This window comes from Balaenoptera borealis (assembly GCF_965194805.1).
Source record: "Balaenoptera borealis genome assembly, chromosome: 1".
NCBI classification, from domain to species: Eukaryota; Metazoa; Chordata; class Mammalia; order Artiodactyla; family Balaenopteridae; genus Balaenoptera; species Balaenoptera borealis.
This window is the reverse complement of record NC_138860.1, coordinates 75,832,908-75,860,535: the sequence shown is the minus strand read 5'-3', so window position 1 is coordinate 75,860,535 and position 27,628 is coordinate 75,832,908. Positions and strand designations below refer to the sequence as shown.

At 51.5% G+C, this 27,628-nt stretch overlaps 2 protein-coding genes across 12 annotated transcripts in view; one reads left to right on the top strand and one right to left on the bottom strand.

The window, feature by feature from the left end:
* The window catches only part of LOC309634891 (carboxyl-terminal PDZ ligand of neuronal nitric oxide synthase protein), a gene marked incomplete at its 5' end in the record, with an annotated part of 304,374 nt that extends 282,778 nt beyond the window's left edge, over positions 1-21,596 (top strand). For 5 of the 10 annotated variants that reach the window (XM_082405414.1, XM_082405410.1, XM_082405412.1 and 2 more), the window contains 4 exons: positions 1,274-1,439; positions 2,874-3,026; positions 16,928-17,237; positions 18,066-21,596. In XM_082405414.1, the coding sequence (XP_082261540.1) occupies positions 1,274-1,439; positions 2,874-3,026; positions 16,928-17,237; positions 18,066-18,564 (1,128 nt within the window). In that variant the 3' untranslated portion in view covers positions 18,565-21,596. Of the gene's footprint in view, positions 1-1,273; positions 1,440-2,873; positions 3,358-16,927; positions 17,238-18,065 lie in introns of those variants that run through there. The other 5 variants (XM_082405415.1, XM_082405417.1, XM_082405418.1 and 2 more) reach the window with 5 other exon arrangements.
* On the bottom strand, positions 9,419-26,025 carry SPATA46 (spermatogenesis associated 46). Of its 2 annotated transcripts, XM_082407281.1 has the most exons (4): positions 23,865-26,025; positions 12,046-12,307; positions 10,717-10,830; positions 9,419-10,055 (listed from the first exon to the last, which is right to left on the bottom strand). In XM_082407281.1, exons 2-4 carry the CDS (start codon positions 12,146-12,148, stop codon positions 9,529-9,531), a joined length of 744 nt encoding a protein of 247 aa, XP_082263407.1. In that variant the 5' UTR covers positions 12,149-12,307; positions 23,865-26,025; the 3' UTR covers positions 9,419-9,528. The 2 variants fall into 2 exon arrangements, with proteins under 2 accessions (XP_082263407.1, XP_082263406.1); XM_082407280.1 differs by lacking the exon at positions 23,865-26,025 and having other exon boundaries at positions 12,046-13,822.
* Positions 26,026-27,628: the final 1,603 nt, after the last annotated feature.

Sequence of the window (27,628 nt, the reverse complement as noted above, 5' to 3'; positions counted from 1 at the left end):
ACTCCCTGATAGAACGTGAATCTCTTTGGAGCAGATTGCTCTTCAGAAATCCAGAGCATTTGTTGTCTGAGCCAGAGAATTGGCTTTTCCAGTTCCTTCCTTCTCTCTCGTCCGCTCCTGGTTCCACCTCTCCCACCCCGCTCACCCTGACTCTGTGTCTTTATCCACACCATGTTTTCGGTTCAAGAAAACCCTCTTTCCCACAGGCTGCCTTGGTCCAGGCCACCAAATTCATCAGCTCTGCTTATTCAGGGACCTTCAGAAACCCTCCTAGAGACCCCTTCATCCACTTCTTAGCAGAAAAGTCACATATGTGTAAATACTGTCATCGTCTCGTGACTCAGTTTCTTCAAACCAGGGTCCTGACAGAATCACCCCACCTCTCCTCCCACTGAATTGTATCCCCACACCCAGATTGCACACGAAGAGCAGACCCTACTGGGCCCTGAGCATTTGGGGTATGCCATTGCCAGGTGCTCTACCATGAGAAGGCGAGAGTTGATGAGGGTCCCCCTCTTCTCATAGAGGCCCTCTCTGTAAGCTGTTTACCTCAGCCCTGCTGGGGTTGCTGGATGAGGCCCTGTTATTAGTCAGTCAGCAAACGTTTGACATTTGCCAGGTATGAAGCATGCTCCCAGGTGCCCTGGGAAATAAAAAGGGAACGGAAGGTCAGGGAAGGAAGCTGACACCCACCCACAGATGTGCAAACACAGACCATTAGAGCCATTTCACTGACTTAGAAAGGGCAGGTGTAGGGCTTCCTATTTCTCACGGTATTTGGATGCGAGGAAGGGGAGAGGGAAGATTGCAGGGGGTTTACTGTGACACTGTTCTTAGCTAGTGGGTCAGTATATCAGTTTTTGGTTTCGTTTTTTAAAAGACAAGATAAGAAAAATGTACCTGCCTCAACACAGCAGTCATATGTTAGCTGTCAAAGGAGTTCCGACAGGGATGGAGCAGGGGGCAGGGTCTGGGGCCCAACTCTTTCCTACCTTTGGCTCGTGGTGTGGGGGTCTGAGTCATACATGAGTGACACATCATAGCCCTCACTCAGGACAGAGAGAGATCCAGCGAGCAGCTTCTTTCGGCTTCTCCTCTGAATTGCAAGCCCGGGCGCCCATTTTGCCCGGGGCAGGGCTTCTTTGTCTTGAATTGAACCTGGAAGGTGTCTCTGGTCCTGGCCGTCCACCAGTGACTCGCATTTGCATTCACGTGCCTCTCTTCTCTCTGTCCTGTCTCCTCGCTGTCTTCTCTGCCTCCTCCTCCCCTGCAGGTTCACTTGCTGAAGGACCAGCTGGCTGCTGAGGCTGCGGCACGGCTGGAGGCCCAGGCTCGCGTGCACCAGCTCCTGCTGCAGAACAAGGACATGCTTCAGCACATCTCTCTGCTGGTGAAGCAGGTGCAGGAGCTGGAGCTGAAGCTGTCGGGACAGAACGCCAGTAAGCCAGGGCCCTGCCCAGCCTCACCTCCATGTGGAAGCTCTGGAACCACATGTTCTCTTCCCTAAAGCTTTTTGGTGGTGCTTTATTGGACCCCTGACCTGACCTGACCTGGTATCCCGGCAGAAAACAAAGGCAGCTCTGTTTGTCCCATCCATACATTTCATGGAATTACAAAAGGGCAGGGCCAGAGAGGGGCTTGGCTGCCTTCTAGCCCAGTGCCCAGACTTGACCTTGAAAGTCCCCGGCAGTCACGACCACATGTTCACCCAGCCTCTCCTCGATGGGGGCCCGGGCTCTTTACACGTAAGCTAGGGCTGCCCGTTTCTTTCTCAGAGGGCTTTTCCAGTCGAAACACGCTGAGCACCTACTGTGAATCGTGCTCTCTGTGAGCTCTGCAGGAGACATCGAACTGTTGAGTAGTTTACTCTCCCTGCACTATTTCACAACTCAGCAGCATGGAAAAGGCTGGCAGCAGTCTGTCTATTTAATGGATAAGGCAGAGGAGTAACTGTGGCCAGCTAGCTCCGCTGGTTAGTGGCAGAGGTTGCCTGGCTCCCAGCCTGAGATGCCTGCCTCTATGCCCAGCCACCCCCAGGCTGCACTGAGAAGTACTAGAAGACAGCGTGTCTCCATGCCCTCCCTCCTGAGCTTGTCCCTGGGTTGTCTGCTGCTCTAAGTGTGCATTGGCTGTGGACCAATATCCATTGATCATATACGTAATCTCATTTAATCCCTATAGTGGTAGGTGGTGGTGTGCCCATTTTACAGATGAGGAAACGGACTCAGAGAGGTTAAGTAACCAGCCCACAGTGTCAGGACTAGCAAAGTGTGGAGCCAAGATTCAAACCCAGGTCTAATGCTTTCCCTATTATACCAGTAGTTCTCCCAAACTATCCTGTGAGCTTTTTAAAAAATGGATAGTCCCAGATCCAACCCACAGAGGTTCTGCATGGGTAGATCTGGGGGAGGGCTGATAACTCTGTGTTTTGAAAGTGGCCCGAAGTTATGGATTGGGAACCACTGTACTTCACCACTCTGAAAGCCTCTCTGGATTTTTACTTTTGTTTATCAAGGCCCTGTTGTATTCTAATTAATGCCAGTTTCCAAGGTTGCACCAAGTGTTACTACATGCTTTTAACGTAGCTCTTCAGTTTGTACCTTTTTCCTACCACACACCCCATTCAAGGCAACCACGGGCCTCACCAGCTGATCATGTGGTTATCGTTGCCCTGCCTTTACCACCTCCCCTGAGCTCCTCCCCTTCAGCCTGGCGTGTCTGTGCTGCGTGGGGTGGAAGCAAGGGCTGAAGAGCCCCTGTGAGGGTCCGCTCAATTGGCCAGGGACCTGGGTGGGCCAAGGGTGGCTTCCAAACCAACCACCTTGCTAATGTCGCCCCCTCCCCCTCTTCTCCCCCCCCCCCCCCCACTCCAGTGGGCTCCCAGGATAGCTTGCTGGAGATCACCTTCCGCTCTGGAGCTCTTCCCGTGCTCTGTGACCCCACGACCCCGAAGCCAGAGGATCTGCACTCGCCGCCCCTGGGCGCGGGCTTGGCCGACTTCGCCCACCCGGTGGGCAGCCCCTTAGGTAGGCGCGACTGCTTGGTGAAGCTGGAGTGCTTCCGCTTTCTCCCGCCCGAGGACACCCCGCCCCCTGCTCAGGGCGAGCCGCTCCTGGGCAGCCTGGAGCTCATCAAGTTCCGAGAGTCAGGCATCGCCTCGGAGTACGAATCCAACACGGACGAGAGCGAGGAGCGAGACTCGTGGTCCCAGGAGGAGCTGCCCCGCCCGCGGAACGTCCTGCAGAGGCAGGAGCTGGGCGACAGCCTGGACGATGAGATCGCCGTGTAGGTGCCGTGGTGCTAGCAGGCGGAGGCCGTGGCCGAGGTGTGGAGGGCCAAGTCGGGCTGCTTCCCCGGGTAGGGGCTGCCGGCGAATATGCGCACTGCTGAGGATAATACCCAGGGGCCCAGAAGCGTTTACAGTTTCAGAAAAGGATTAGGATTTTGCTTTGGAGGGTCACGTGGGGAAGACATTGGATTCCCAGAAGTGATTCAGCTCCTCCCTCCTGCTTGTGACTACTGGGTGGGCGGGGGTTGGGCAAGGGGCCTCTCAGAGCCCGTGGCTTTGGGAAGGGGTCCCTCTTGAGGACCACCAGGCTGCTGAAGGACCTGCTCGCTCTGCCCGCTGCATCATCAGGCTCCCCTGCTCTGGTGTGATGTCCCCTTGCCCGCCCCCCCCCCCCCCCCCCGCTACTTCTGTGGTCCCGACTATGAAGGGAAGCCATCGGTACCTTCTCAGGTACTTTGTGTTTGGATATCAGGATGCTACCAGTTGCCTAACTCTCCCCTGACCTTCGTGGGAGGAATTCCTTCTCTGGGCCCTTGCGAAGATTGTAGAGGTTGAACGCTCTAGGCTGAAAGACAGGATAGTCCTTTCAGTGTGAACGTGGAATTGGGATGTGTCACATTGCGGGGATAAGCTTTCAGATGAATTGGATCCAAATGTTTTCTCTAGGTGGGCTTCAGGTGTTGCTACTGAGGGAGACTGGGAGTTTACTGTCATTCAGGCCCTTGCCGTGAAAGCCCGTGGGGAGGACAGCCTCTTGCCTGCCCCAGATCACTTAGGTCTGATTCCTCAGTGTGGATGTCCTGCCCACCTCCTGCCTGCAAGTCCAGCTCATCCACATGGAGGCTGGAAAGCCGCCCTCTCTCCCCTGTGTCCTGCCTCAGGGGCTGTGCCAGCTGAAGCTTTTGTAGCACTCTTGCCTCTATAAAAGCCTCAGAGACCCGGAGCCCCCAGCCTTACCTCTCAACCTGTCCTTTCCACTGGGCAGTAGTCAGTTTTTACTGCAGAAAAAAACCCCAAACATAGACTGGTAGCTGAGACTGCTCAAGTCCACTCTTCAGAATCACTGCCACTTAAGTCAGAGACGATAGTCACTTTGCCCTTGACCTGTCTCCCTGTGGGTGCATGCCTCGAGCACACCTGTAAAAAGTGCCAGGTGGAATTCTCTTTCACCATCTAGGCCTAGAGATTACCACCTGGTACAGTGAGTTGATTGGGGCAGGGAGGGCTAGCTTACTTGTCCTTGGTTCCGGTAAGGCCGTAAGTGGCTGTTAACAGATTTAAAGGTGCCTGAAGAGAGAGCTGGGACATGCTAGTGCCAAGTGTTGGGGAAATAAGTCTTTATCTTGGACAGCAAACCACAGACCCAGACTGCAGTGTTATTTGGGGATCAATTGGTAAGGATGTAGTTGCAAAATTGAGTTCTTCAAGCCTAACTTGGCTTCATAAAATATAGAAGTGGAAGTGCAGGTCTTTTCTTATAGCTACAGTTGGATTTCTTCTAGACCAGAAAGTCCAAATTAAGGAAATAAATGTAGCTTTATGTTAGCCTTCCTTGGTGCACGAGGGTGTCAGTGGAATGGGACGGGTGCGTGTATGTGTGCATGTGTGTACACGTGTGCTGGCATTGACACACACGTGTGAGGGAAGGTGTATACGTGTGCATAGGCTTGTGAGAAGTGACCAGAGAGAAGAGAATGGGAATCTCCAGGGTGTTTGAATCAACAGTAGATTTGTGTTCTTTTCCTAATGTGCATTTGGTTGGAGAGAGGTGGTTCTGTTTTCGTTACACTCTCTAATTAATCATTGGAAGTAGGTCCAGATACACAAGGGAAGGAAGAACCATGAAATCAAAGGAGAGAGGTTAGGAGTCCGGTTTGGCTGAGCCTCTCTAGCTAGCTTACAAAATCCTACCCGGGCTTCCTTGAGTGTGGGACCTCTTAACTCATTAGAATTTGGGGTGTTCAGGGGAGGGAAGGTCTGGCTTCTCCAGGCCCACTGCCTGCAAGCAGGGGCTGAGGACAAAGCCAGAGGCCAGTGGATTAGGTGTGTGGAATGTGGTAGGAGAAGGCTTGTTTGGGATGGGGAGAAGAGTGGGTGGGGGGGATAGTTTCTAAAAGGGTCTTGAAAACCTTGCCAAGGGAGGGAAGAAAGGAGGCGGTGGAGAGTTTGAAGAATTGGAGAGACTAGTTCTGTGTACCGCTGACTTGGGACCCATTTAAGACCCTTGCCTTCAGGGTGCTCCACAGTGGTTTCCACCCACCTCGGCCCCATTCTTTCCCCAGTTCAAGCCCTCCCTGGAGCACTGGTTTGTGTGTTGGCATTCTCCTCAGTGTGACCCACACCAGCGCGCACTAGGTGTGTTGGAGGTGGAGGAGACAAAGGACAGATCTAGGGGCCTTGAAGGGTCACCAGCCACTGGGCAGGAAAGGGAATGTTGCAGACCTGATCTCCGAGCAATGTCACCCTGTCCTCTCTCCTTGCTTCTCGCTCTGCTAACTCAACTCCTGCCCCCCTCTTTTTCATCCTTCTACTCTGCCCTGTATGGAGGACAAGTGGACACCAGGGGCGCCTCCCTTACTGTACCTGCCCCAGCCTTTCCTGGGTGCCAGCAGACTCTTGGGTACACAAGGCTCCCACAGTTGCGGAGCCAGGAAAGAATTTCTCTACACAGGATGGACTGTATATTGGGACTGAAAATTATATTCCTGCTTATACTAATGCTGTCTATAAAGCCTCTTCGTAGCCTCACTTCTCTCAACTCTCATTTAGGGGTTGTATTCCTTTTATTTTCTCTTTGCCTGACTGCTTCTTCCCACTCTGCCCCCTCCCCCCTGAGCCCTCTACTTCCTAAAACTGTGTGGCATTAACTCTGTTGGATCAACTCTCTGGGAAAAGATTCTGTTCATGTAAGTGCACTTACTCCCTGGATGTTGTCACTAGTCTAGTGGCTTTTGCTAAATAAACCTTTCTTATTTCTAAAAGCTTTTCCATTGTCTTTTCTTGCCTCTTCTATTCTACCTGCTCCTTCTCCCCAGCCACCTCCCAACTTCCCAAGCCCGGTGGCATCAGCTCTGTGACGCACGATTCCCAAGGGTGTGTGGTGTTTAGAAAGAACTCGTGTGTTCCTTCAAGGAGTGGGGGAAGGTGGTGCCTTCAGTGGCAGTTTATTCAGACCAGCCTTGCAAGATCGGGCTGTACCAACGGTTCTAATCCAAGGGTGATTTCGCTCCCCCAAGGGATGGATGTTTGGTGACGTCTGGAGACATTTTTGGTTGTCACAACTCGGAAGGAGGCTATTGACACATAGTGGTTGGAAGCCAGGGGTGTTGCTAAATATTCTACAATGAACAGAACAGCCCCACCACAAAGAATTATCCAGCCCAAAATGTCAGTAATGCCTAGGCTATCCCCGTTTTTTTTTTTTTTTGGACTCTCCCAAACCCCAGGTCTTTTCAAACTCCAAACATCACTGGAATATATCGGCGGCGGCAGCAAGTTTTGAGTGCTTGAAAAAGTACATCATAGATACTTTCACATATAATTAAGATCATCAAGATTATAAAATTTCACTGACTCCCCGACTAAATGTCTGAAATATGTAGTTGGTAGGTTTCTGGATGGGCCCATTCCAGGAATGTCCATACTGGAGGCAAACAGACTTTTCTTCCCACACCTGCCTAGAAGGGTTATGGTGTCGCCGAAACACAGCTCAGCAGAGGAGTCCTGACTCATTAAGATGTGGGCTTTCCTGCAGGGAGTAGAAATGAAAAGGGAGGAGGGTTGCTGGCAGAGAGGGATGGTAGAGAAACACGGAGCTGCAGGATCTCGCAGAACCCACATCTTGAAAACCAGGCTCCCCTGACTGGAATGCATAACCATTTTGAAGGCAGAGGTTTTGTTAAACCTGATACTTTGGTGGTAGGCCAGGCCTGAAGGAAAGTTGGAGGGTCAGATCAACCAGGGTCATATACCCGCTGCCCTTTTCTGGCTGAGTGAACTGAACTGAGCCTTATTTTCTTATCTGTAAAATGGGAATACAACACACCACATAAGGCTGTAATGGAGCGTAGATGAGATTGTATTTTAGAAGCACCCAACAGAATGCCTGGTAGTGGCCCAGGGTGCAGTACGGTTTACCCCCTAATTAACTGGGAGGGGGAGGCCGTGTTTGTGCCGCTCAGTGCAGTTGTGTTCTGCGTGCATTTTCTGCTGTGCGGAAACTATTCAGAACTCTGTACCGAGAAAGCTCCTGGGGTCATAATGACACTACGTTAAATGTGAAAGGTGGAAAGTACCCCGTCCTTAGGGACAAAACGCTAAATTCTCACACCTGCCAGGCCATGATTAGCATGTGTTGTGGCCCTTGGGCTCAGTCCCTGGCCTTTGGATGGCGTTCTCTCTCTCTCTCTTTTTTTGTTTTTAAGACTGTGCTCTGTGCCCATGATGTGGATGCCCTGGAGGGGGGAGTGAGGGCTGGGCAGAGGGAGAGAGACCAGATGAGGAGTGATTCCTCGCCCGGTCCTCCCACAGACCATGCTGAGACAAGTCCACTCCGTGTCCCCCTCCTCGTACTCCCTCAGGAGCCCTGTCAGGGGGACACACGTGCACAGCAGCGTCCGTAGGGAGAAGCCTCCGGGGGCTCCGGTGGCCTTTCCATTTAGGAAAGCAGGAGGTCAGAGTGAGGACTAAAGACTCGCCAGAGTCACTCATCTGCACCCTCCGGGAGCCGGGCCCTGGAAGCAATGGAATAATGTCAGGGCTGCCTGCAGACCACCCTGCCCGCCAGTGAGTGGGTGGGACCCTGCATGTCCTGGCTCCCAGGCCAGTTGGAGCCTGCAAATCAAGTAGACTCTGGGACTCTGACTTAGTGGCTGGAGGGTGGGGGAAACAGTGGGGTGAGGAGTGGGGCAGTGGGTGCAGGACTGGTGTGTGATGGGGGTTTGAGCCAGCCTGTCTCTCACAAAAGAACCACAAACGATATTTTAGCAGAACAGTGATAAGCAGAAGCAGCTCGGCCGAACTATAAAGTGGGGCTTCGGAAGACTTAACTATGTGACCACTGGAAGGGTAAGGGGAGATCCTCCACCCCAACCCATTGGCCAAGCAGTGGGGAAGCAGAGACAAGGGGAGGGTTGGTGCCAGGGTCCCTGAAAGGAAATGCCCCCTTGCAGTGAAGGGGTCCACTGAGTCATTAGGGAGATGAAGTGAGAGGTAAATAAGGCCTAAAAATAAGACCATCAAACATAAGCTCTTTTTTCTTTAACCACATAATGGGCAGAACCGATGTCCTTGCTGCACCCTCGACGCTCATTCATTTTTCTGGGTCAGAGTTGGCTATGAGGTTTGCTCAGAAATGGAATAAGGGTCAGGGCTGTCTGCTGGGACATTTCTTGGTACTAGGAAGCAGTGTTTTCACATGTTTACCGGGCTTTTTAGACATGACTCAACAGAGCCATGTAAAGATGCCCCCTGGGTCAAAAATGACCTGTTCTGCTTCAGTCAGAGATGTCCCTTCCAAATGAAGGATCATGGTACACGTGGTGGGAATGGGCCCCAGCCCTATTTGCCTCTTTTCTGCCTTATGCGTGGGGCATGTTGTCCTCCCCGTTCCACCCCTCAGAAGAGCTAACACCTAAGAAGCTTTCAAACTGCAGAGATTCTGCTGGTGGAACCGAGAGGAAAGGGCGTTCAACCCTTCTCCCTCAGTGTGAGCTCTCCCACGGTGCAGGGCAAGGACCAATCACAGAGGGACCAACAGGAAGGCCAGGGTCTTAGAGCAGTGGTTCTCATACCTGAGCTGCATCAGAATCACCTAGAGGGCAATTAGAACACAGATTGAGGGGCCCACCCCGCAGAGTTTCTGATTCAGTAGGTCTGAGAATTTCATTTCTAACAAATTCCCCAGGGTTGCTCACACTGCTGGTCTGAGCACCTCACTTTGAAAACCACCATTTTAGAAGATAGGCTCAAACTTTGGGTATTGTCTTTCAAACAAAAAAAAAAAAAAAGAGAGAGGCAGGGAGATGGGCCTGGTGTTGCTAGGCAACTGGTAGCAGAAGGGGAATGCGATGGGGACCAGGGACTGAGAAGCACAGGTGGTACAGGGTGACCTCAGACTTGACAGAAGGCTGTCACTAACTTTGGTTTATTGGCCTCTCTGTAGAGACATAAATAGGCATCATCCCCCGTTTCCCTGAAGCGTTGTCCGCTAACAGGACAGCTGCCGCCACCCAGCAGCCCTACTTGAAGGCCTGGCAGCTGCCTGAGGAAAGCCTGTCTCCCGGCCGGACCTTCTGCTCCTTGCCCCAGAAGGTTTTGAGCTTGCGATAGTACACCTTGCAGCTGAAGCCCTCCTTGAAGCCCCCCTTGATGTGGCTCTTGAGGGAGTGCAGCGTCGGGTACATACGGCAGCAGCCCGCACACTTGTAGCCTTTCTGCTGGGCCGGGTACCACTTGGAGGCCATTAGGATGTCCTGGGTTGTGATGTAGTCTGTGGAATCCAGGCCGTGCCTGGATTTCTTGGTGGCCTCTTGGGGGCAGGTGTTCTCTGGGGAGGAAGGGGACGAGCAGATGCTCTCAGCCGTGTCCTCTGGGAGGCAGTTGTCCCCCCTGCCCTCGTCCCGCTGCACCTCTGGGAAGCTGTAGGTCTCCAGATGGCTCTCTTTGTCCTTGCATACAAAGTAGCTGTAAGGGGAGAACCAGGGCCGGTAGATGGTGCAGTTCCACCTCAGCTGCTCTCTGTTTGGGGGGTCCCCCAAGATGCAGTCTGCAAAGGAAAGGGCTGGGTCTGAGCCTCGAGCCAGGCAGGGAGCAGTGAGGCCTGGGGTGGCTGGAGGCCGGGCGGAGAAGCAGAAGGGCAAGAAGGCAGGTAGTTAGGCAGGACCTCAGGTTACCTCTGCCCCTCCTTGAGTGCAGTTCTGAGAGCAGGCAGAGGATGGGGTGGGGAGAGCAGTCTAAGGCATTCCTTCCTGCTGTCCAGAGAAAAGCAGTTTGATCTCTGGGTAGAGACTCCCCTTGCAATGACTAACTAAGCCTTGGCATTTGTCAGGTGCATCCCTCCCTGCAGACACCTTTCCTCTGCCTCCTCTGAGCATAGACACAGGTGGCTCAGCAGACAGCCAGACCTCTGGCCTCCTAGAGCCCCGCTTTCTACCACCACTGGTTGCGGCCGTTTCTCCAGCCTCACTGTCTGCCTGCAACAGCCCAGTCAGGCAGAAAGTGCTGTTCTCCATCAGCCTGAGAGACAGGAGAGGAGAAGCAGAGGACTCTACAAACCTGCAGGTCTGCTAAAGGAAGCACCGGACAGGAGACTACAGGGGGAAAGGCAGCACGTGGCGATCCCACACACAGGCACCCTGCCCTTAGGGGAGCAGCCCCTGTTCCCCCAGCTTCCCACATGAGCCCGCCTGAGTCAGAGAAGGCCTCACCTGGTGAGAACACTGTGTTGTGCACCCCATGCCGGAGAGCGCTGCTTTGGTGCTGGGGTAGCAGGGCCTGGGCTGGGCTGGACGCCTCAGTGGGAAACACCGTCTTTGCAATGCCTGGGTTACAGAAGAAACACGCTGGTGAGCTGAGCGAGTTTGGGCATCCTCTTCTTGGGACCCCTCCCCCCGAGACCTACCTAGAGGTTCAACCTTGGTGCTTTAAGGCACTGCAAAACTGAAGCAAAATAAATGACCTTTGTGGCATCCACATAGGCAGAGCTGTTCTGGATGACCTCCTGGGGAATTCCAAATGGAGTGCTGGTTTCACTGAGACCCTGGAAAGGTCCTCTCCAAAGAAGAATATAAGATGTGGACCAGATGACAGCTTTCTGCCCCTTTCTTGACCCTCCTGCAGGGTGTGTGTGTGTGTGTGTGTGTGTGTGTGTGTGTGTGTGTTTTCACTCTACACTGCAGCCTTTGGGTCCCTGGAGGGCCCAGAGGAGGGAGTCTGGTCGTGGACCGCGTAGCTATGTTACAAGATCCCTTTGAGGACGAGAAGCCCGTTTCTCCAATTAAAACGCCTCCCACCGACAGCCAGAGAGTGTTCAGGTGGACCCCAGCTGCCTGATGGTTGCGAATACTTGGGTTAAGAAGCTGACTTGCCTCAAATCGCAGAGCAGTAGCTGTGCTCAGTTTGGGAAACAGAGGGATACAGATGTCCTGTGTATAGGCAAATGGATGTTTAGGAGAACCACTTCAGAGGACAGCACTTCTCAAACTTTAATGTGCGTAGGAATCACCTGGACATCTTGTTAAAAATGCAGATTCTGATTCAGCGGGTCTGGGGTAGGGCCTGAGATTCTGCCTTGTTCTAAGAAGCTCCCAGGTGTTGCAGGTCCATGGACCATGCTTTGAATAGCAAGTCCTCAGAACATTCTACTTTATTCCATGATAGGCTCATCAGTTACCACCACCACCCCCTTAGGTTCCTTCTGATGGATTGATAAGTCTAGATCTTCTCCAGGTTTCAAAACAGGGCTGAAGCTAGTAGCTACTCCTTACTTAGACAAACTGTCACTTTGAGGGTTCATGCAGATTCAGAGGGGGAAAAAAGCCTGACAACAAATGTTTCCCCCATCCTTCCCTTGCAAGAAATGAATACACGGCAGGAACTACTTACCATGTATGCAGCATTTTGAAAAATTATTTTCTCCCCATGTGTAATTTGACTTTCTCACTAAATCGTGGTCCTGTAACATGATCTGGTAGAGTACTCAATTAACAAGCTTCAGAAAACCACATTTTTGTGGCCCTAGTGGCACGAGAGTTTACCTGGCAAGGTGGTGGCACGTGAGGACGTGATATCAGGAAAAGTGCTCAGAGCAGAGGAAGAGATTCGAGGTTCAGAAATGCTGAGGAGTGAGAAGTTCTCCATATTCTGACTACTGAAGTGTATGGAGATCACACACACCTGCTCCCAAGAGGCTGGTTGGGTTGTCTAGGCAATAAACATTCTGAGCTCAGTTGACATCACAAGAGGACCACATGATTCTACTCGCCAGGGGAGGTTATCCCTCTCAAAGATGGATGGGGTCTGTAGCAAGCAAGATACAAAAATTTTAAAGATGTTTTTCACTTGTCATTCTTCCGTGGCCTGTCCTGATTGGGGATACCCAGAGAGAGGGAGGAATGTAGTGGAGACCTGAGAGCGATGTTGTCTATTCACCCCCTCTGTTGTTTAGTGTCCCTTTTCCATGTCGTTGCTGTCACCACCCATAGCTCTGGGATCCTCTGTCCTCTCTTAATGACCTCTTTGCTTTTTTCATCTGCCTAACCTCTGTCACCAGATGTTTTTGTTGTTTTACCTTAGTTTCCGTTTTTTTGGTTTGGGGTATATTTTTTACATTTTTCTTCGGAAATAATTTCAAACTTATAAAAAGCTGCAAAAATAAAATTTGTACAGAGAACATTAATGTACCCTGTATCCAGATTTTCCTATTGTTAACATTTTCCTCCATCTGCCTTATCAATTCCCTCCCTCCCTCTCTGCCTCTATGTGTGTATACATTTTTTTTTCTGAGATATTTGAAGGTAAATTATGAACATAATGCCCCTTTGTGCCTAAATACTTCAATACGTACGTCCTAGGAATAGGGACCAAATACTGTTTTAAGTGGTTGGTGCTGTCTGTTTTTAGCAAATGACTAAAACATAGTTGGGTGGCTTACTCAACACCATTTTGCTCATTATAAGCAATTTGGTAGTAAGGTTGTGTACTCAAGAGTGGCAAGGTAGCCTCTTCTCTTTGCTTCACTTTTGTCATGGCCAGCCTGCTAGAGGGTTGAAAGATGAGCTTGAAGGTGCCCCATTCTAGATCATCATGACTAGATGCATACAGGGCTTTAGATCTAAAGGTGGGTATGTTTGTGCTGGATCGGAAAGGTCTGGCCCAGCCCGTAATCAGCAGTGGGCTCCCCTCGCAGTGTGTGAAGCAAGTGTGAGTTAGCATGTGCATATGAGATTCCAGAGTTGTCTTCCTGTCTGTGTTTATTCACAGTACTTAAACATTTGCAGGACAGTGTGGAGAATGAGATCTCATGTACCTCCTTCATAGACTGGTTTGGAACGTTAGAACGTGTTAGGATGTAAATTGACGCCACGTACCTTGGCAACTTTGAGGGTATTGGCAGTTTCACTTGGCCGTCGTGGTGTAGAGAAAGATGATGGGTCTGGGAGTCAGCCTACGTGAGTTCTAACCCCTGCTCTGCTGTTATCTCCCTGTGTGGTATTAGGCAGACCTCTCTGCCACCTGCTTTTCTCATTTTGTTAATTTAGACGGTTGGAGTGGATGAATGAACATCTTTCTGGTCTAAAATCTAGGGATTCACGTGTTGGAAACGAGACAGCAAAAAAATGAGTGATACACACATGATCCAGAAAAGTTAGAATTTCATCTTGCCTTGGCCCATTCCATTCCTCCCAGTGCCAGCTAGGAACTTCAGATATACTTCATGTAAAGGGGCCTCAAAATATTGGGGGAAATACAGGAGGCTGCCTCAGCGCCTGTTTGTAGAATTTTTAAAATACGGCTCTGTTTTGGTTTATTACAAAGCGTATGGGAACCTGGTCATCCAGGTCTGTTACACTCCTCACAGCAGGACCCCTGTCTTGCATACTGTATCCTCTTGGTGTGCTGTTGCTGGTGACCGAGACGGGAGGTGACACTCCCAAAGTGGTCGGTCACTACATAAAATGTGTCTCTCTCTCGTTTGTTTCCCGCCTGCTTTCCGAGCCCCTTTCTCGGACAGGTAAGATACTGTCTTTCTTTTGGATGACTTTGGCCCCAGATGCTCCCCTCTGCTTGGCTATGTGCATGCTGGGGGTGCTGTTAGGAGGGCCACCTGGTTGGGATCCAGTCACCTTTCTTTCTGCCATCACCATTATTTTCTGAACCACCAAGCCTCCCGTCCTGACAGAGTGTGGGGTCGTTAGCGCCTTCAGCAGGAAAGGGGCTCGCTGCACATCCCTCAGATGTGGAGATGAAGGGAGCCCCAGCCAGAGTCCTGCTTTGGAGAGAAGGGCAGTTTTTCCTGGCCTGACCTCAAGAGCCCCTGTTTACCACTCCTGGAGGAGGGCATTTTGAGTGGCTTTTGTAAATGGAAGAAGGCTTGGGGAACAGCTTCTCTACGATGTTAGCCCATAATGCAGTCAGTTTTAAGTATTCATATCAAAAGTCAATTCAATTAATTTATTAAATGCCTACTGTTGTGCAAGGCCCTATGCTGAGCATTATAGACAAAAAATGTCACTTAAGATGCTTCATCCCATCAAGGGACTTATTTTATTATTAAAGACAAGATGTATTTACCAGAAGACTTAAGAATTATGAAGAGACTATATGATGAGCTATTTTTAAATTACTTAAGAATTCAGTGTATACATCCTGAAGGGTAGAGAAACAAGAAGTACAGGAAATCTAAAATGGTGCTTAATCCAAAAGTTATTTATGTTTCTTAGAATGTGTTTCTTCAATAATTATAATCAAAGGGGCTCACAATTTACAAGTCACTTTGCCAGGTGTTTTTGGTACTTACACTTTTAGAAGTGAATGTGTCTGCTCTGAAAATTCACATTAAACCAGTAAGGAAACAGCCAGAGAACTATGTGAGCCCGAAAGTGGTAGGGATTGGCCTTCTTCCCTGGCATATATCTCTTGAACATTTGCTCTAGTTTCATGGTGGCCCCAATACTTTCTGGTTTGGGGGGAAATCATTAAATGCTTAAGTTTCCAAAGGCTTCTCTGCTAGTTTGCAGAGTTCACGATTAAATAAAAATTAGAAGGATATGGGACATGATAGGTAAATTATGCAAAAGTGGATGACATGGCAAGATTTACACTCTCAGGAGAAGACTCAAGAGTTAATACCCCTGTTGTGGGATAGGCCGGGATCTCCTTCTAATGTGGTGGGTCTACATCTGGAACCCAGCCAGCCTGACCCAGTCAGCTCTGTGCCCTGTGTCCCAGGGATGTTCTAATCGAGTTCCCGGCATGTCCCCTGCAGTGGTGCTTTTCTCGCACGTGGGTTAGGGGCAGTTACAGAGGTGAAGCCTGTGGGGTTCATCACAGGGGGAGGTCTCCACTCCTCCCACAGCTTCCTCCTGCCGCCCGAAGACCCTTAGCCTATGGCTTATTGAGGTAGTTGGCTCAGAAGGGATATCTCTGCATAAAACCACAATAAAGAGAAATGCTCCCCAGTGCCCAGGACTCAGCAGTGCAGGGCAGAGAATTGCTTTATGCAAAAGTTCAACGGAAGAAAAGGTGTACCCTAACCTCAGTTACTCTTAGGAAGGCTCGGCTAGAGGAGGCACTTTAGCAGAGGTGTTGACAAGGAGCAGAGCCTGTGACCAAATCGCTCTCCTCCTCCGAGACTGACAAAATATCTGGAGTAGCTGGTAAGGACAGCAACCTCAAGCCTGCTTCCAAGGCCCCAGAGTGGGTCTGGCTGCACTGAGCCTGAGCTAGGTTTCCTGGTGGGGAGAGGCTGCCTCTGTGCAAGTGTGTGGACAGTGTAGCTTAGAGCCATGACCTCTAGCCATTCCAGCTACAGACCTCGGAGCTCCTGTGGTCTTGGTCTCCACAATTCTCTATCTGCAAATGGGGTTGGCATTTCAGGATATTTATTGAGCACCTACTGTGTGCCACACCCAGGCTAGCTGTTAAAGACACAAAGATGAGTGAGACATGGCTTCTGCCCTGCAAGTGTTTACAACCCAGTGGGTCTCCTCCCAGCCCTTTGAGTTAATCTTTCCAGCCGAACAGAGATCCCTGGGAGGCAGACTGTGCGCGAGGCGTATTTAGGCGGTTATTCCATGCAAGGCAGGAAAAGTAGTGGCAAGAGCCCTGAGCTTTAGGTGAGAAAACCTGGGTTCTAGTTCCCACCGTGCCAGTAATTGGGCTGTGACCTCGGGCCCAGCAGTTCATTACGCTGAGCCCCGTCTTCTTCCTCTATAAAGAGAAATCTTACCACGCCCCACCTTACTAGCTTGTGAGGATTAAGCGAGCTGGTGTTTGTCAGCTTCCTCCTGCTTCCTTGGCACCAAGTGCTTGTCCATTTGGCGTGAACTGGTTCTGAGGCACCACTTAGCACCTCTCTGCATGCAGCTGTCCCATCCTCCCAAGTTCCACCCCCAAGAGAAGTGAGCATTTTTCCTGGAGAAAACGTGCTACACATGTGGCTTTTTAGCAGGGAGCTTCCAACTCCAAGCCTCATACTTGCCATCCCTCCACCAGCTTCTACCCCAGTGCCTGAGTCAGAGAGCTCCACATGTGCTCATGGCAGTGTAAAAATGTCACATCTCATTGCTTCATCCTTGTTTTTCTCTACTTCAAAGGGCCTGGTGACCCCAAGGTAAGGGGTGAAGCCATGAGTCAAGGAGGCATGTTTAAAGGGATAAGTTAGCTTTCTTGTGGCTAGAGTTCATCACTGATTAACCTGGGTGAGGCAGAACTAGAATTTCTGGTCCCACATCCCATCAGAACAACTGGATCGGAAGGTTCAAGAGTGACTTTGCTGCCTCCCTCTTGACTATTGCCAAAGCCTCATGAAGTTACAAGCTGTGGGTGTGGTATAGGGAGAAGATCAAAAGCGATGGGGTCGAAGGCCCCCCCTCCCCTCTCCTCACCGCCTCTCTGTCTTTCCCTCTCTGTTTGTAGTCGATCACAGCATGTTTGAGAACTTGAACACAACCCTCACTCCAAAGCTCCAGTCAAGCCGCTCCTTCCCCCACTTGCCCAGGCCTGCGGCCCCCAGCTCTGCCGCCCTGGGGTCTGTGGAGCCCGGAGGGCCTGGACTCTGGGTGGGCAGCGGCCAGCACCTCAAGAACCTGGGCAAAGCCATGGGGGCCAAAGTTAACGACTTCCTGCGGAGGAAAGAGCCCTCGAGCCTGGGCAGCGCGGGCACGATGGAGGTCAACAAGACCGCAGGGGCCCAGCTGGCCGGTGGGGCTGACGTGGACGACGGAAGGTGAGTGCACCTCTCCCTCCCGCCCTGACATCCTTACGGGTCTGGACCCGCTGGAAGGGGCCTGCGACAGACTGTAGTGTCTAGAGGGGAGAATGGCCTTGGGGTAGGGACGGAGGTTGTCACATAAAGAACAGCTGAAGGATCGGGCCGTGTCTGTGGGAGCCGGCTTCCACTCTCCCACCGTGGCGGAAGTTGACGGCGTGCCCGTCACGTCCTAGCACTGTGCTATGCTTCAGCTGCATTATTTTACCTAACCCTGAAACAGCCCCCTGAGATAAATTATATTATTTCCATTTTGCAGGTAAAGCAAAGGTTCAGAGAGGTCACGTGAGGAGCTTCAGGTTACAGAGTTAGTAATTGGCAGGGCTGGATTCAAACCCAGGTATTGCCGGAAGCTCCCCGGGGGGGGTATTCTGACACCCAGCCACACCTGAGAAGTGCTGCCCTGACTGTCGGTAGTGGAGAAGCCGGCGTCTGGCAGAAGCCACTGGTCAGGGGAGAGAAGAGCCTCTGCTTTGGCAGCCCTCCCACGTCCAGCCTCGTTGTAGACGCCTACACTCCCCACGTGGGGATGCACTTTTCAGGGCTATTGTATAGGTTCTGACGTGACGCAGTTCACCAGTGGTCCCAGTGTTAACGCTTTGTGCTGTTGTGAACACCGAGTGAGGAAGTGACAGGCCCAAAGCCATTTGTGCTCAAACTGCCGAGACTCGCACGCTAAACCAAGAACGAGAGCCCAGAGCGAAAAGCGCTTCCCGGGTGGGTGAGTGGAAAGTGCAGCACGGTGTCTTGCCAGCCTTATGTCAGCTCATGTCACCAACCTTATAGGTCAGCCCTGCAAGAAGCATTCCCTCGGCTGGATCCCCCGCCTCCTACCACCAGGAAGCGAACCCCTCGGGCCCTGAAGACCACCCAGGACATGCTGATTTCATCGCAGCCAGTCCTAAGCAGTCTGGAGTATGGGACAGAGCTGTCACCTGGGCAGCCCCAGGACTCCCCTCCCACTGCCCAGCCCAGCCCAGCAGGTGCGTCACAGCCAGAGGCCGTCATGGAAATGATGGACAGGGGCGAGGCTCTGCCCAATGGGGAGGTTTCCCTGTCGGTACCTGACCTAATCCACAAGGACAACCAGGACGAACCGAAGCTAAAGGTGACTGAGTGCCGAAGGGCCTCCTCCCCTGGCCTCATCGAGAGAAATGGCCTCAAGCTCAGCCTGAGCCCCATCAGCCTGGCTGAGTCTCTGGAGGACGGCAGCCCGCCTCCTCGGGCACGGACCTCCAGCCTTGACATCGAGGGCCCTCACCCAGACCTGCTGTCCTTTGAGTAGAGCTTCTGCTGCTCCTGCTGAGCCCCCCTTCCCCTCTGCCCGCTCCTCCACCGTGCACCCTGGCGCTTGCCCCAGCTCCAGCCTGCTGTCTGTCCTGCTTGCACAAGGCTCAGCAGAGCCAAGTCTTCCACACGGGCTGCGGCAGGGCCACAAGTCCATGCGTAGTCCTAGCCCAAGGGTCCGTCCGTGGAACGGCAAAAGGACTCGGGTGCCATCCCAGCTTCTCGGCGTGCTGGCTGCAGCCCTTGGATACTAGGGCGCCTCTGCCCCCGAGTTGCCCTGGCTTCCCACTGACCTGCAGGGCCAGCAGCCCAGGCTGAAGGGTATTCTCTCTGCCCGGCTCCCACATGCTGCCTGCTCTTCTTCCTCCCCTGCCCTCCTGGTTCCTTTCTTCTCCTCCCTGGGGGCCAGAGGCCTCCTGCCTCCGGGGGAATCAGGCTGGATGAGGGATGACGGGTTTGGCTTGATGATGGGCCCGGGCCCAGAAAGCCGCACACCCTGAGCACAGCCCAGCCACAGCTTCTCCTGGTCCCAAGACAGCACAGGCCTCGGGTTGTTACCTCGCCTCTGCCCGTGTGGATGCAAGCCGGGGGCAATGCTTACCGGACCTGAGACCTCGGGCAGCCTTGTCGACAGCCCGGGTTCACAGGGTGTGTCTCATCTAGCCTGAGGCAGGACACAGAACCAGCCAGCGAGAGCGCCTGCCAGCGTGGGAGTGTGGGAGGCACTGGGCGAGATGATGCAGCCAGCTACGCTCGGGCTCGCTGCACAGAAGAAGGGACCCGGGCTTGCCTTGCTGTGAAGACAGGGCTAGGCAGGCCCTGGCAGAAGCAGCAGAGCAAGATCTGATCTTGTTTGGCGGGGAGGGCCCGGGAACCTGGCATCCAGGGAGCTGGTCCCGAGAGAACCCAGAGCAGTCGTGGGGAAGGCAGTGAAAACGGGATGGGGAAAGAGTAGTCGTAAGGGCTCAGAGCAGCTTTTCGGGGTTTCCACAGCGTGATGTGATGTAGTTCTAGGGTCTAGGCATGGTAAGTACGAGAAGCAAGGTGAGGAGTGTGAGAGGTTGGAATGTGGTAGGAACTGTGGAGCAGGCCGCCCTTAAGTAGGAGGCGCTCCGCTCTTGTACAGAAGGTGCTGTCTACCTGCCTGCCTCTGGGGTCTCTGTGAGGGATTGACAGTTCACACAACCCCACTGGTTCTGCCCTCCTGGGTTAACCCACGTCTGTGTTCCTGTCTCCCACCAGGGGTCCTGTCATGCTGTTTTCCTGTGGTCAAGAGACCCTGTCGGGGGGTGATCCCAACCCTGGGGGCCTTTGCAGCAAGAAGAGAACATGCCTTTTTTTGAGCAAGGTGGCTGGGTCCCCGGGAGAAGGCTGGGAGTAGCACATCTGGCCAGAGTGGGCTGTTCAGTTCTTCTGTGACTCCTGCCGCCTCCCCTTTTCTATTCTTTGTTCGGCTTCCCACTCTGGGTGCCCCAGAGCTCACTGCCCACTTCATCTCATCACCCAGTTCCTGCTCCCCTCCCCACCACCTCTGCCTTATAAAATGTCCAAGCTAACTCCTGCAGACCCGGGAGCCTCGGGGGACCGCCGGGATGCGGGTGCCCTTCCCGCCTCTTTGCTTCTGCAGCCGGGGGCCTTGCCACAGCTCTCCCGCTGCCTTTTCTCCTACCCTGCGTTCTCAGAGTGAAGCTTTGTCTCATCTTCCTCAGGAGGGCCCAGGCACACCAGGCACCTTGCAGGCCGTGGTGAAGTGAGGAAGGCTGTTACTGCATTGAGTCGGTCCTGACTTACTCCAGGAATATCACAAAGATGTTGATATCTGACCCTGATGCTCAGAAGTTCTCAGGACTAGCATTCGGGGGCCTGTGAGTTTTCCCAGAATGGCTTGGGGTTCTGCACAAAACACAGAGCTGGGGGCAGAGAACTAAGCCCACGTGCTGACAGCTAGCCCGCTCTCATCTGCGCTTCCATCCCAGAAGCTCGGTTTGCTCCTCTGATGGGAAACTTACCAGGTTCCTGCACCCTGGGGCTGCTCCTCTCCCAGAGACCAGGGTGGGTCTGGCCGGGTGATATTGTAGCCATAGGTGCAGAGGTGGCAGGCCTGGGCAGGCTTAAGCACCCTGCTCTCCGCTCCACACCCAGCCGCTGCTGAGGTCCTGGCCCTCAGACCCAGGGTTAGCCCAGGGATCCTATCAGGCTGTCCCAGGACCATGGCCAGGGTGACCCCAGCGTTCCTCAGACTCGTGCCTAGTACCAAATAAGGGGCTGTGGGACCCTGCTCCAATGTCTGGGTGGCCTCTCTGCGATCTCCATCTCAGCCATCCTTCTACAGGAGGGGTGCTGCTGCTACCGGGGTGGGGGAGCTCTCTGAGGCTAAAATCAGGTCCTAGATGCGACAGGGAGTGCCTGGTGCTAGGGCTGAGTGTTGCCCAGAGGGCAGTAGGAACAGCGACTTCTGTCCTGCTGAGGGCCCCGGCTCGGACCAGCTCTCTATGCAAAGCCCCACTTGACTTCCCGTGTCCATCTCAACAACCTGACCTGCCCGTGACTGCAGTCACCCCCCTGACACACCCCTCGTGGTGAATCCAACTTCTCCAGAAGCTTGACCCTCGGGTGTCCCAGTCTGCTCAAGGACAGGGTACTGAGGAGAAATGAAGGGCCTGTCTTCTATGTCCAACAGAAGGAAGCTGGGGCCACAGAGTTTTTTCTCTCCCTGTTACCCACTGTCCTGTATCCCCATATTCAGCAATAGTTTTACCCTGATAGATGCAAGGTGAGCTTCCAGAACTTGGCAGGAAGGTGGCATATTCCCCTGCGTGGAGAGAAATGTATCTGTGTTAACGAATGTGGGTGATATGAAGACATTCATGTAGTCCATCAACTTTTAAAGAACAAAGAGGTTGGCCCCGGTTTGGGGAAAGAAGAATATTACAGAGCTATTCCAAGTGTTTTCTAGAGATTTTATATTTATATTTTTAGTAATCTTCTGGTAGAAGGAAACTACACAATAAAATGATTTGGTTTGGTTTTGCTGGTTTGTTTTTTTTTTCTCCTGACTGATGCAGAGTGGTTGGTTTTTCCGAAGGCTGCCTTGTTGAGCGGAGAGCATTGGCCTTTTGCTTTGTGAGCCTGGAAGAGTGTAGACATGAGGATGATGGGCACTGCTGACAGATCTCCAGCACGAGACCCTGGGAGGAAATGATCTCTCGGGATGTGCCCTCATGTCTTCCTCTGACTGGCTGGCTGCTGTGGAAGTGTCCCTCTTGCAACCAGACCTATGTCTGGTTCAGGGCATCAACATCACGCGCAAAGGTGCAACCGTCCCCGTCAGAAGGAAGCAGGGAGGAAATGCGAGTGACCACCAGAGCGTCCGCCTGGGGTCCATAGCCCTCTCCCATCAAGGAGGGGACAGAGCTGGGTGTGCACACAGACACTCTTCAGAGAGGGACCAGAGCTGCCATCAGATTCGGAGTCATTAGTAATGTTGGTAAAACACCCGAAGCTGCTGGCGTAGGCACTTACCCCAGACTGGGGCAACCCACATGCTCCTTACTGAGACAGCGTGGCTTCGAGCAGCGCTGGCCTGAAGCCCCTTTAACCCCCTTGCTGCCCCTGGCTGGTGTCAGACCAGGAGACCCAGAGGACTCCCAGCTGAGAGTTGGCCAGACCTTTAACCTCCTTAAAAGGGACAAAGTGGAGAAGAGACAGGAAGGGGAAGGAAAAGAAGCCATACACATTTCTAAAGGGGGAAGGACGGGACCTTTCTGCCCAGCCCTGTCGTTCGCCCCCATGACATGCCAGGGGTCCCTCCCTGGGTGCACATCAGAAACGTCTCAGGCATGAGGCTGTCTCCAGCCTTTTCTGCATTGAATTCCACTCCTGCACTTCCTTTCTCAGAGGACGGGCAAGAAGACCACGGGCACTCACATTGCTCGCTCGCTCTGGAGTGGGGTGCAGCATATTGTTCTGGGAAGGCAGGAGTAACACAAAACCCAATCCAGCGTATTCCATGCATGGGAAAAGGCATTGAAAGTACTTACAATACCAACTTCTTCCTTTCAGCTAAGTCCAGTGACTATTCTTTGGGCGACCTCTCCCGTTGGATGGCTTCAGGATCAACTTCTGCAGTCATTCAGGTGTGAAATGTGCCTTTCATACACTTTTCTTTCCCACTATTATGCAAAGGAGTTATTTTTGGCTAAGATCAAATATGAAAAACTATAATGTAAAAATTTAAAACTTTTGAGGAAATTTTTAAGTGTGAAAAAGGATGTGAATATGTCACATTTTTTAATGCTGTGCTCTGAGCCTTTGGCCTAGAAGCCGGGATACAGAGATGCATGTATTCAGACAACATATCCAAGCCTGTCTGTGAGCTGAGTGCTGACTGGGGCACAGTGGTAACGCTGGTGGAGAAGAGACACCTGGTTCTGTCTCTCACTATGCCCATGATGGGTGAGGACACCACGGAACCTGCCTTCCTGGTATGCTAACAGGCTATGTTAGTGTAGCCTGTTATGCAATGAAGTACCAAATGGTGGGGGGGAGGCCCCGAGTAATTTCAACTAAGTGTTTTTCCTCTGAGCTTAATCTGCCTATAGAGGTTGCCGAAGGAAACGAACAAATCAGAGGTCATCAGGAAGCCCACTTCATTCCTAAAGTCTGTGCCTGTGCTGGTGAGGAACCCCAGCTGGGATTCAGAATTTATGGAATTAGCTAGTCTGGGAATGCACCTCAGATACTGCTCCAAGCTCAGAGAATTCCTTCCTGGTCAGTTTGCTCTCGGACATCTTCCGAATCCCTTCGAAGTCTGTGAATCCTGGGAGTATTCTAGAACCGTCTGTGCTTCCACTCCCTGTCCCCTCTCTACCCACATCTCCACCACCGCAGGGCTCCCCGGCTCAGTCTGCCAGCTGCTGGTTACACCTCCTTGCCTTTGAGATTTTGGCCCTCAGGGTCCCCTGGGCTTCACTCAGCATTGCCCCTGCCAGCCAACCGCTGGGTTTGAGGTGCCCGATCTGGAGCGCCCACTCTGGCTCCCCTCTGAGCGGGAGCAAGTAATTAAGTCCACACAAAGAAATGCAGCCCTCCTAGATGAAGCCCCACCTACCCCCAAACAGATTGCAGACAACATTCAGTGTCTTTCATCTCTCCCAAGGAAACCCACTCTGGAAACCTTCATTTCAGTTGTCCAGTGAAAGCATCTTCAAGGACTTTGCCCCTCCAGGGTGCCCTCCTCCCTGCTGCCGTTTGCACTGGGTCGCACGATGAAAGTCCGGAGTGCCCTCCATGACTTACCACTAATGAGAAAATTCCTCCGCGTTCGTATCTAGGGCCCGACCAGTGGAGACACAAATCCTCTTTGTGTCCAGCTTATCTCCAGCTGCTGCCATGATAAATAGTCCAGCTCGAGGGAGCCGGGGAAGCTCTACCCCACGGAACGAATCACTTGGTAAGTGACCACACAGGGAAGCCAGCTTGAGGAAATATTTAAGGACCAACTCAGACACCAGGCTACTTTCTCCCTCGTGGGAGGTGCCTGAGGAATCTTTCCTTTTCGGAGTAGGAAACGCTGCCAGTTTCTCTCTCTTGGAAAAGACAAAAAAAGGAAAGAGAAGAAAATCCCCCACAGCAAAAAGCAGCCTCCCAACAAACTGCAACTTTTGTTTTGCGTTTTACTGTTTAACAAGTCAGTGGTTTCCAGTGCCATCGGCTTGTCCACCTTCTTCCTTAGAGCAGCGGTCCCCAACCTTTTTGGCACCAGGGACTGGTTTCGTGGAAGACAATTTTTCCACGGACCGGCAGCGGGGGAGGTATTGTTTGGGGACGATTCAAGCACATTACATTTATTGTGCACTTTATTTCTATTATTATTACATTGTAATATATAATGAAGTAATTCTACAACTCACCATAATGCAGAATCAGTGGGAGCCCTGAGCTTGTTTTCACTTGCCACTCACTGATAGGGTTTTGATATGAGCCTGCAAGCAATTGATTTATTATGGTCTCTGTGCAGTCAAACCTCTCTGCTAATGATAATCTGTATTTGCAGCCGCTCCCCGGCGCTAGCATCACCGCCTCAGCTCCCCCTCAGATCATCAGGCATTAGATTCTCATAAGGAGCACGCAGCCTAGATCCCTAGAGCCACCGCATGCACAGTTCACAGTAGGGTTCGCGCTCCTATGAGAATCTAATGCCGCCGCTGATCTGATGGGAAGCGGAGCTCAGGAGGTAACGCGAGCGATGGGGAGCGGCTGTAAATACAGATGAAGCTTCACTCGCTCACCCGCCACTCACCTCCTGCTGTGCAGCCTGGTTCCTAACAGACCAAGCACTGGTACCAATCTGTGGCCCGGGGCTTGGGGACCCCTGCCTTAGAGCACCCTCCGTGTTTGCCACCAGTAGCGTCTCTACACTCCTGTTTATTACAAAACTCCCGCCGATTTGGTCTGGTGTGTAAGCACAGCCAAGTGTCCAGCCTGCTTCGTGGGCTAACTCAGGGCAACTTACAGCATCTCCCTGTGGCTACCATGGGGTGGTTCCGGTTAGTCCAGGCCACTGTGGGACCAGCAAAGGGGCAGCCTGGCCTTTGAGATGGAGGGACTGGCGCTCCACCAGCCCTGCAGCTTCAGCCAGTGGATGCGCTCCCTCTGCATCCAGGAGCCCTCTGGGGTCCCGGCCCAGACACCACCCCCAGCCCATCCTCTGCGCCTGGGTAGCACCCTGTGCGTTTCTCCGTGCTGGCACTTGCCGGGTGACATAGGAAGTATCAAGAGCTGCCTCCTGTTGTCTCTCCCACAAGTCTCTGAGCTCCTCAAAGGCGGGGGCCTTGTCATCTTCATCTCTGACTCCTCGGTCCCAGGCACAGCACCTAGCACATCGCTTGATAAAGATGTGCTTTGAACTGAACTAAACTCACAGAACGTGTCATCTGATTTGGGAGCTTTTATATACGTGTACACACACAATCTAGTGCTAAGTGAACCCCGCCCCCTCAGCCTCCTTCCTCAGGGCCTCCACCCACAGGCAGTCTCTGTACCTGATCACCCACTGCAGAGAAGGATTGAGAAAGGCCATTTTCAAAGTGGAAAATGATGAATGGGCCAGTGTGTAGCTCATTTCTCTCCAGCCAGAGCCTTCATTAATTCTGCCTCCCGGACAAGTGACACCTTGCCATGGAGCCGGCAGAAGCAGGCACTTTTGTCCGGCCTAATGTAAGAAGGGTCGCGCTCCAGTGCCAGACACCTGCCCCCACTTCTGGTTGCTGCTCCTCCAGCTTTTCTCAGGTCCAGTTCTTAATATTCGTACTTTACTATTTTGGGCTTTGCTATTCATTGATGCTTTATTATATTTCTAAAGCTCCTATACATTCCAGGAATTGTGCTAATCAATTTACGTTCATTATCTCATTTGTTTTTCTCAATAGCCCTGCAAGGGAAGTCCTATTACGCCCGTTTTTTTAGATACAGACAAAACCTTACTGCATTCAAATAATTCACACACATGCTCTCATTAATCCTCTGATCTTGTGAGGTAGTTATTTCAGTCCCGTTTTATAGATGGGTAAACTGAGATTGAGGTAATGACTAAGCAGATTTGCCTGAGTCTTACAACTGATAAAAAGCAGAGCTAGATGTGTAGGCCTAGATTTTTAGACCCGAGGAACAGACAGCTTCCCCACCACCACATGGTTCTTCTCTGTTTCCATCACACCGGTCTGATAAAAATTTCCCGGAAATGTTCATGGCCCAGAAACATCTTGTTGAATTGGACCATCTCCAGGGGTGAATGCAATTTCATTAAACACTGAATATTCATGTGGGGTGGGAATTTAGAGACCCATTCACCAATCCCTCATTTTACAGAAGAGGAAACAGCAAAGCCTATAGTTTTTCAGTGTTAACCTGTGCTGACGTGGTTTCTGATTCCTCACAGTAACTCTATGCGGTAAGAATCGTTAACCCCATTTTCTAGATGAGGCTGGCCAGAGGCTCAGGGAGTTTCAGCAACTTGCCTAAAGTCACTCTACCAGTGAGTGACAGAGCTGACTCTGGTGCCTCTTGAAAACATCCATTCTGAATGGTTTTGGTGTAAATCTGCTCTATGAATTGCAAGAATTTCAGCCCCAAGCAGGAGTGGCAGAAGTATTTCTATTGCATCTCAAATTGCAAACTCAGGGAAGGCTGGCTCATACAGTAATCCTGCTATTGACACTGGAGATTAAGCATTCAAATGAGAGATGAGTATTAGTGAGAGGAATGTTTCCGGTTTTGTAGCTACCATAGTTCCTCAGCAGTGCTAAACAAACAAAAAAACCCCTCAGCTCAGTACCTGTTTTCTTGGTGGTTGTCTGACCTCTTGTGGCTGACTTTAGGCATTACAGTTTCTGGCAGCTAATTTCTGCCAAGAGGCAGCTTTTCGTGATAAAAATAACATACATTCATGAGATAAGTACTACCTCCTTTGGAAAGGCTTGTAATTTTCCTAAGATCATTCAACAAATAGCATGGGAAAGGAGAAATAAAACAGATGGCACTTCTTTACTAGGAATTCCAGTAGGAGAGAGAAAATAGAAGGGGAGGAAATCTTTGAAAAAAATGAGAATTCTCCAAAAGTACAGAAAGATTAAAATCTTAAGAATAAAATGGCATATAGACCTTCAAACAGGATAGAGGAGGAAAAACTCAGACACATTTACAGCGAAATTTAAGATCATAAAGACAGACCACCTTTCACTTCTTACTTGTCCAAAAAAAAAAAAAAAAAAAAAAAGATACACCATCTTTAAAGTTTCCAGAAAAAGAAGATTGGCTATAAAGGAGAATCAGATTGACATCAGACATCTCAATAAGAATTCTAGATACAAAATAATAATGGCTTAATATTTGATATTGTTGAAAGAAAAAAAACACTAAACCTATATTTTATATTCAGTTAAACTATCATTTGAATGAGTGTAAAATAATATGAAGCATATAAGACTGCAAAAGGTTACTTCTCAAAGACCATCTTTGAAACTATTCTTGGAGGAAATACTCCAGTAAGAAAAGAAGTGAAC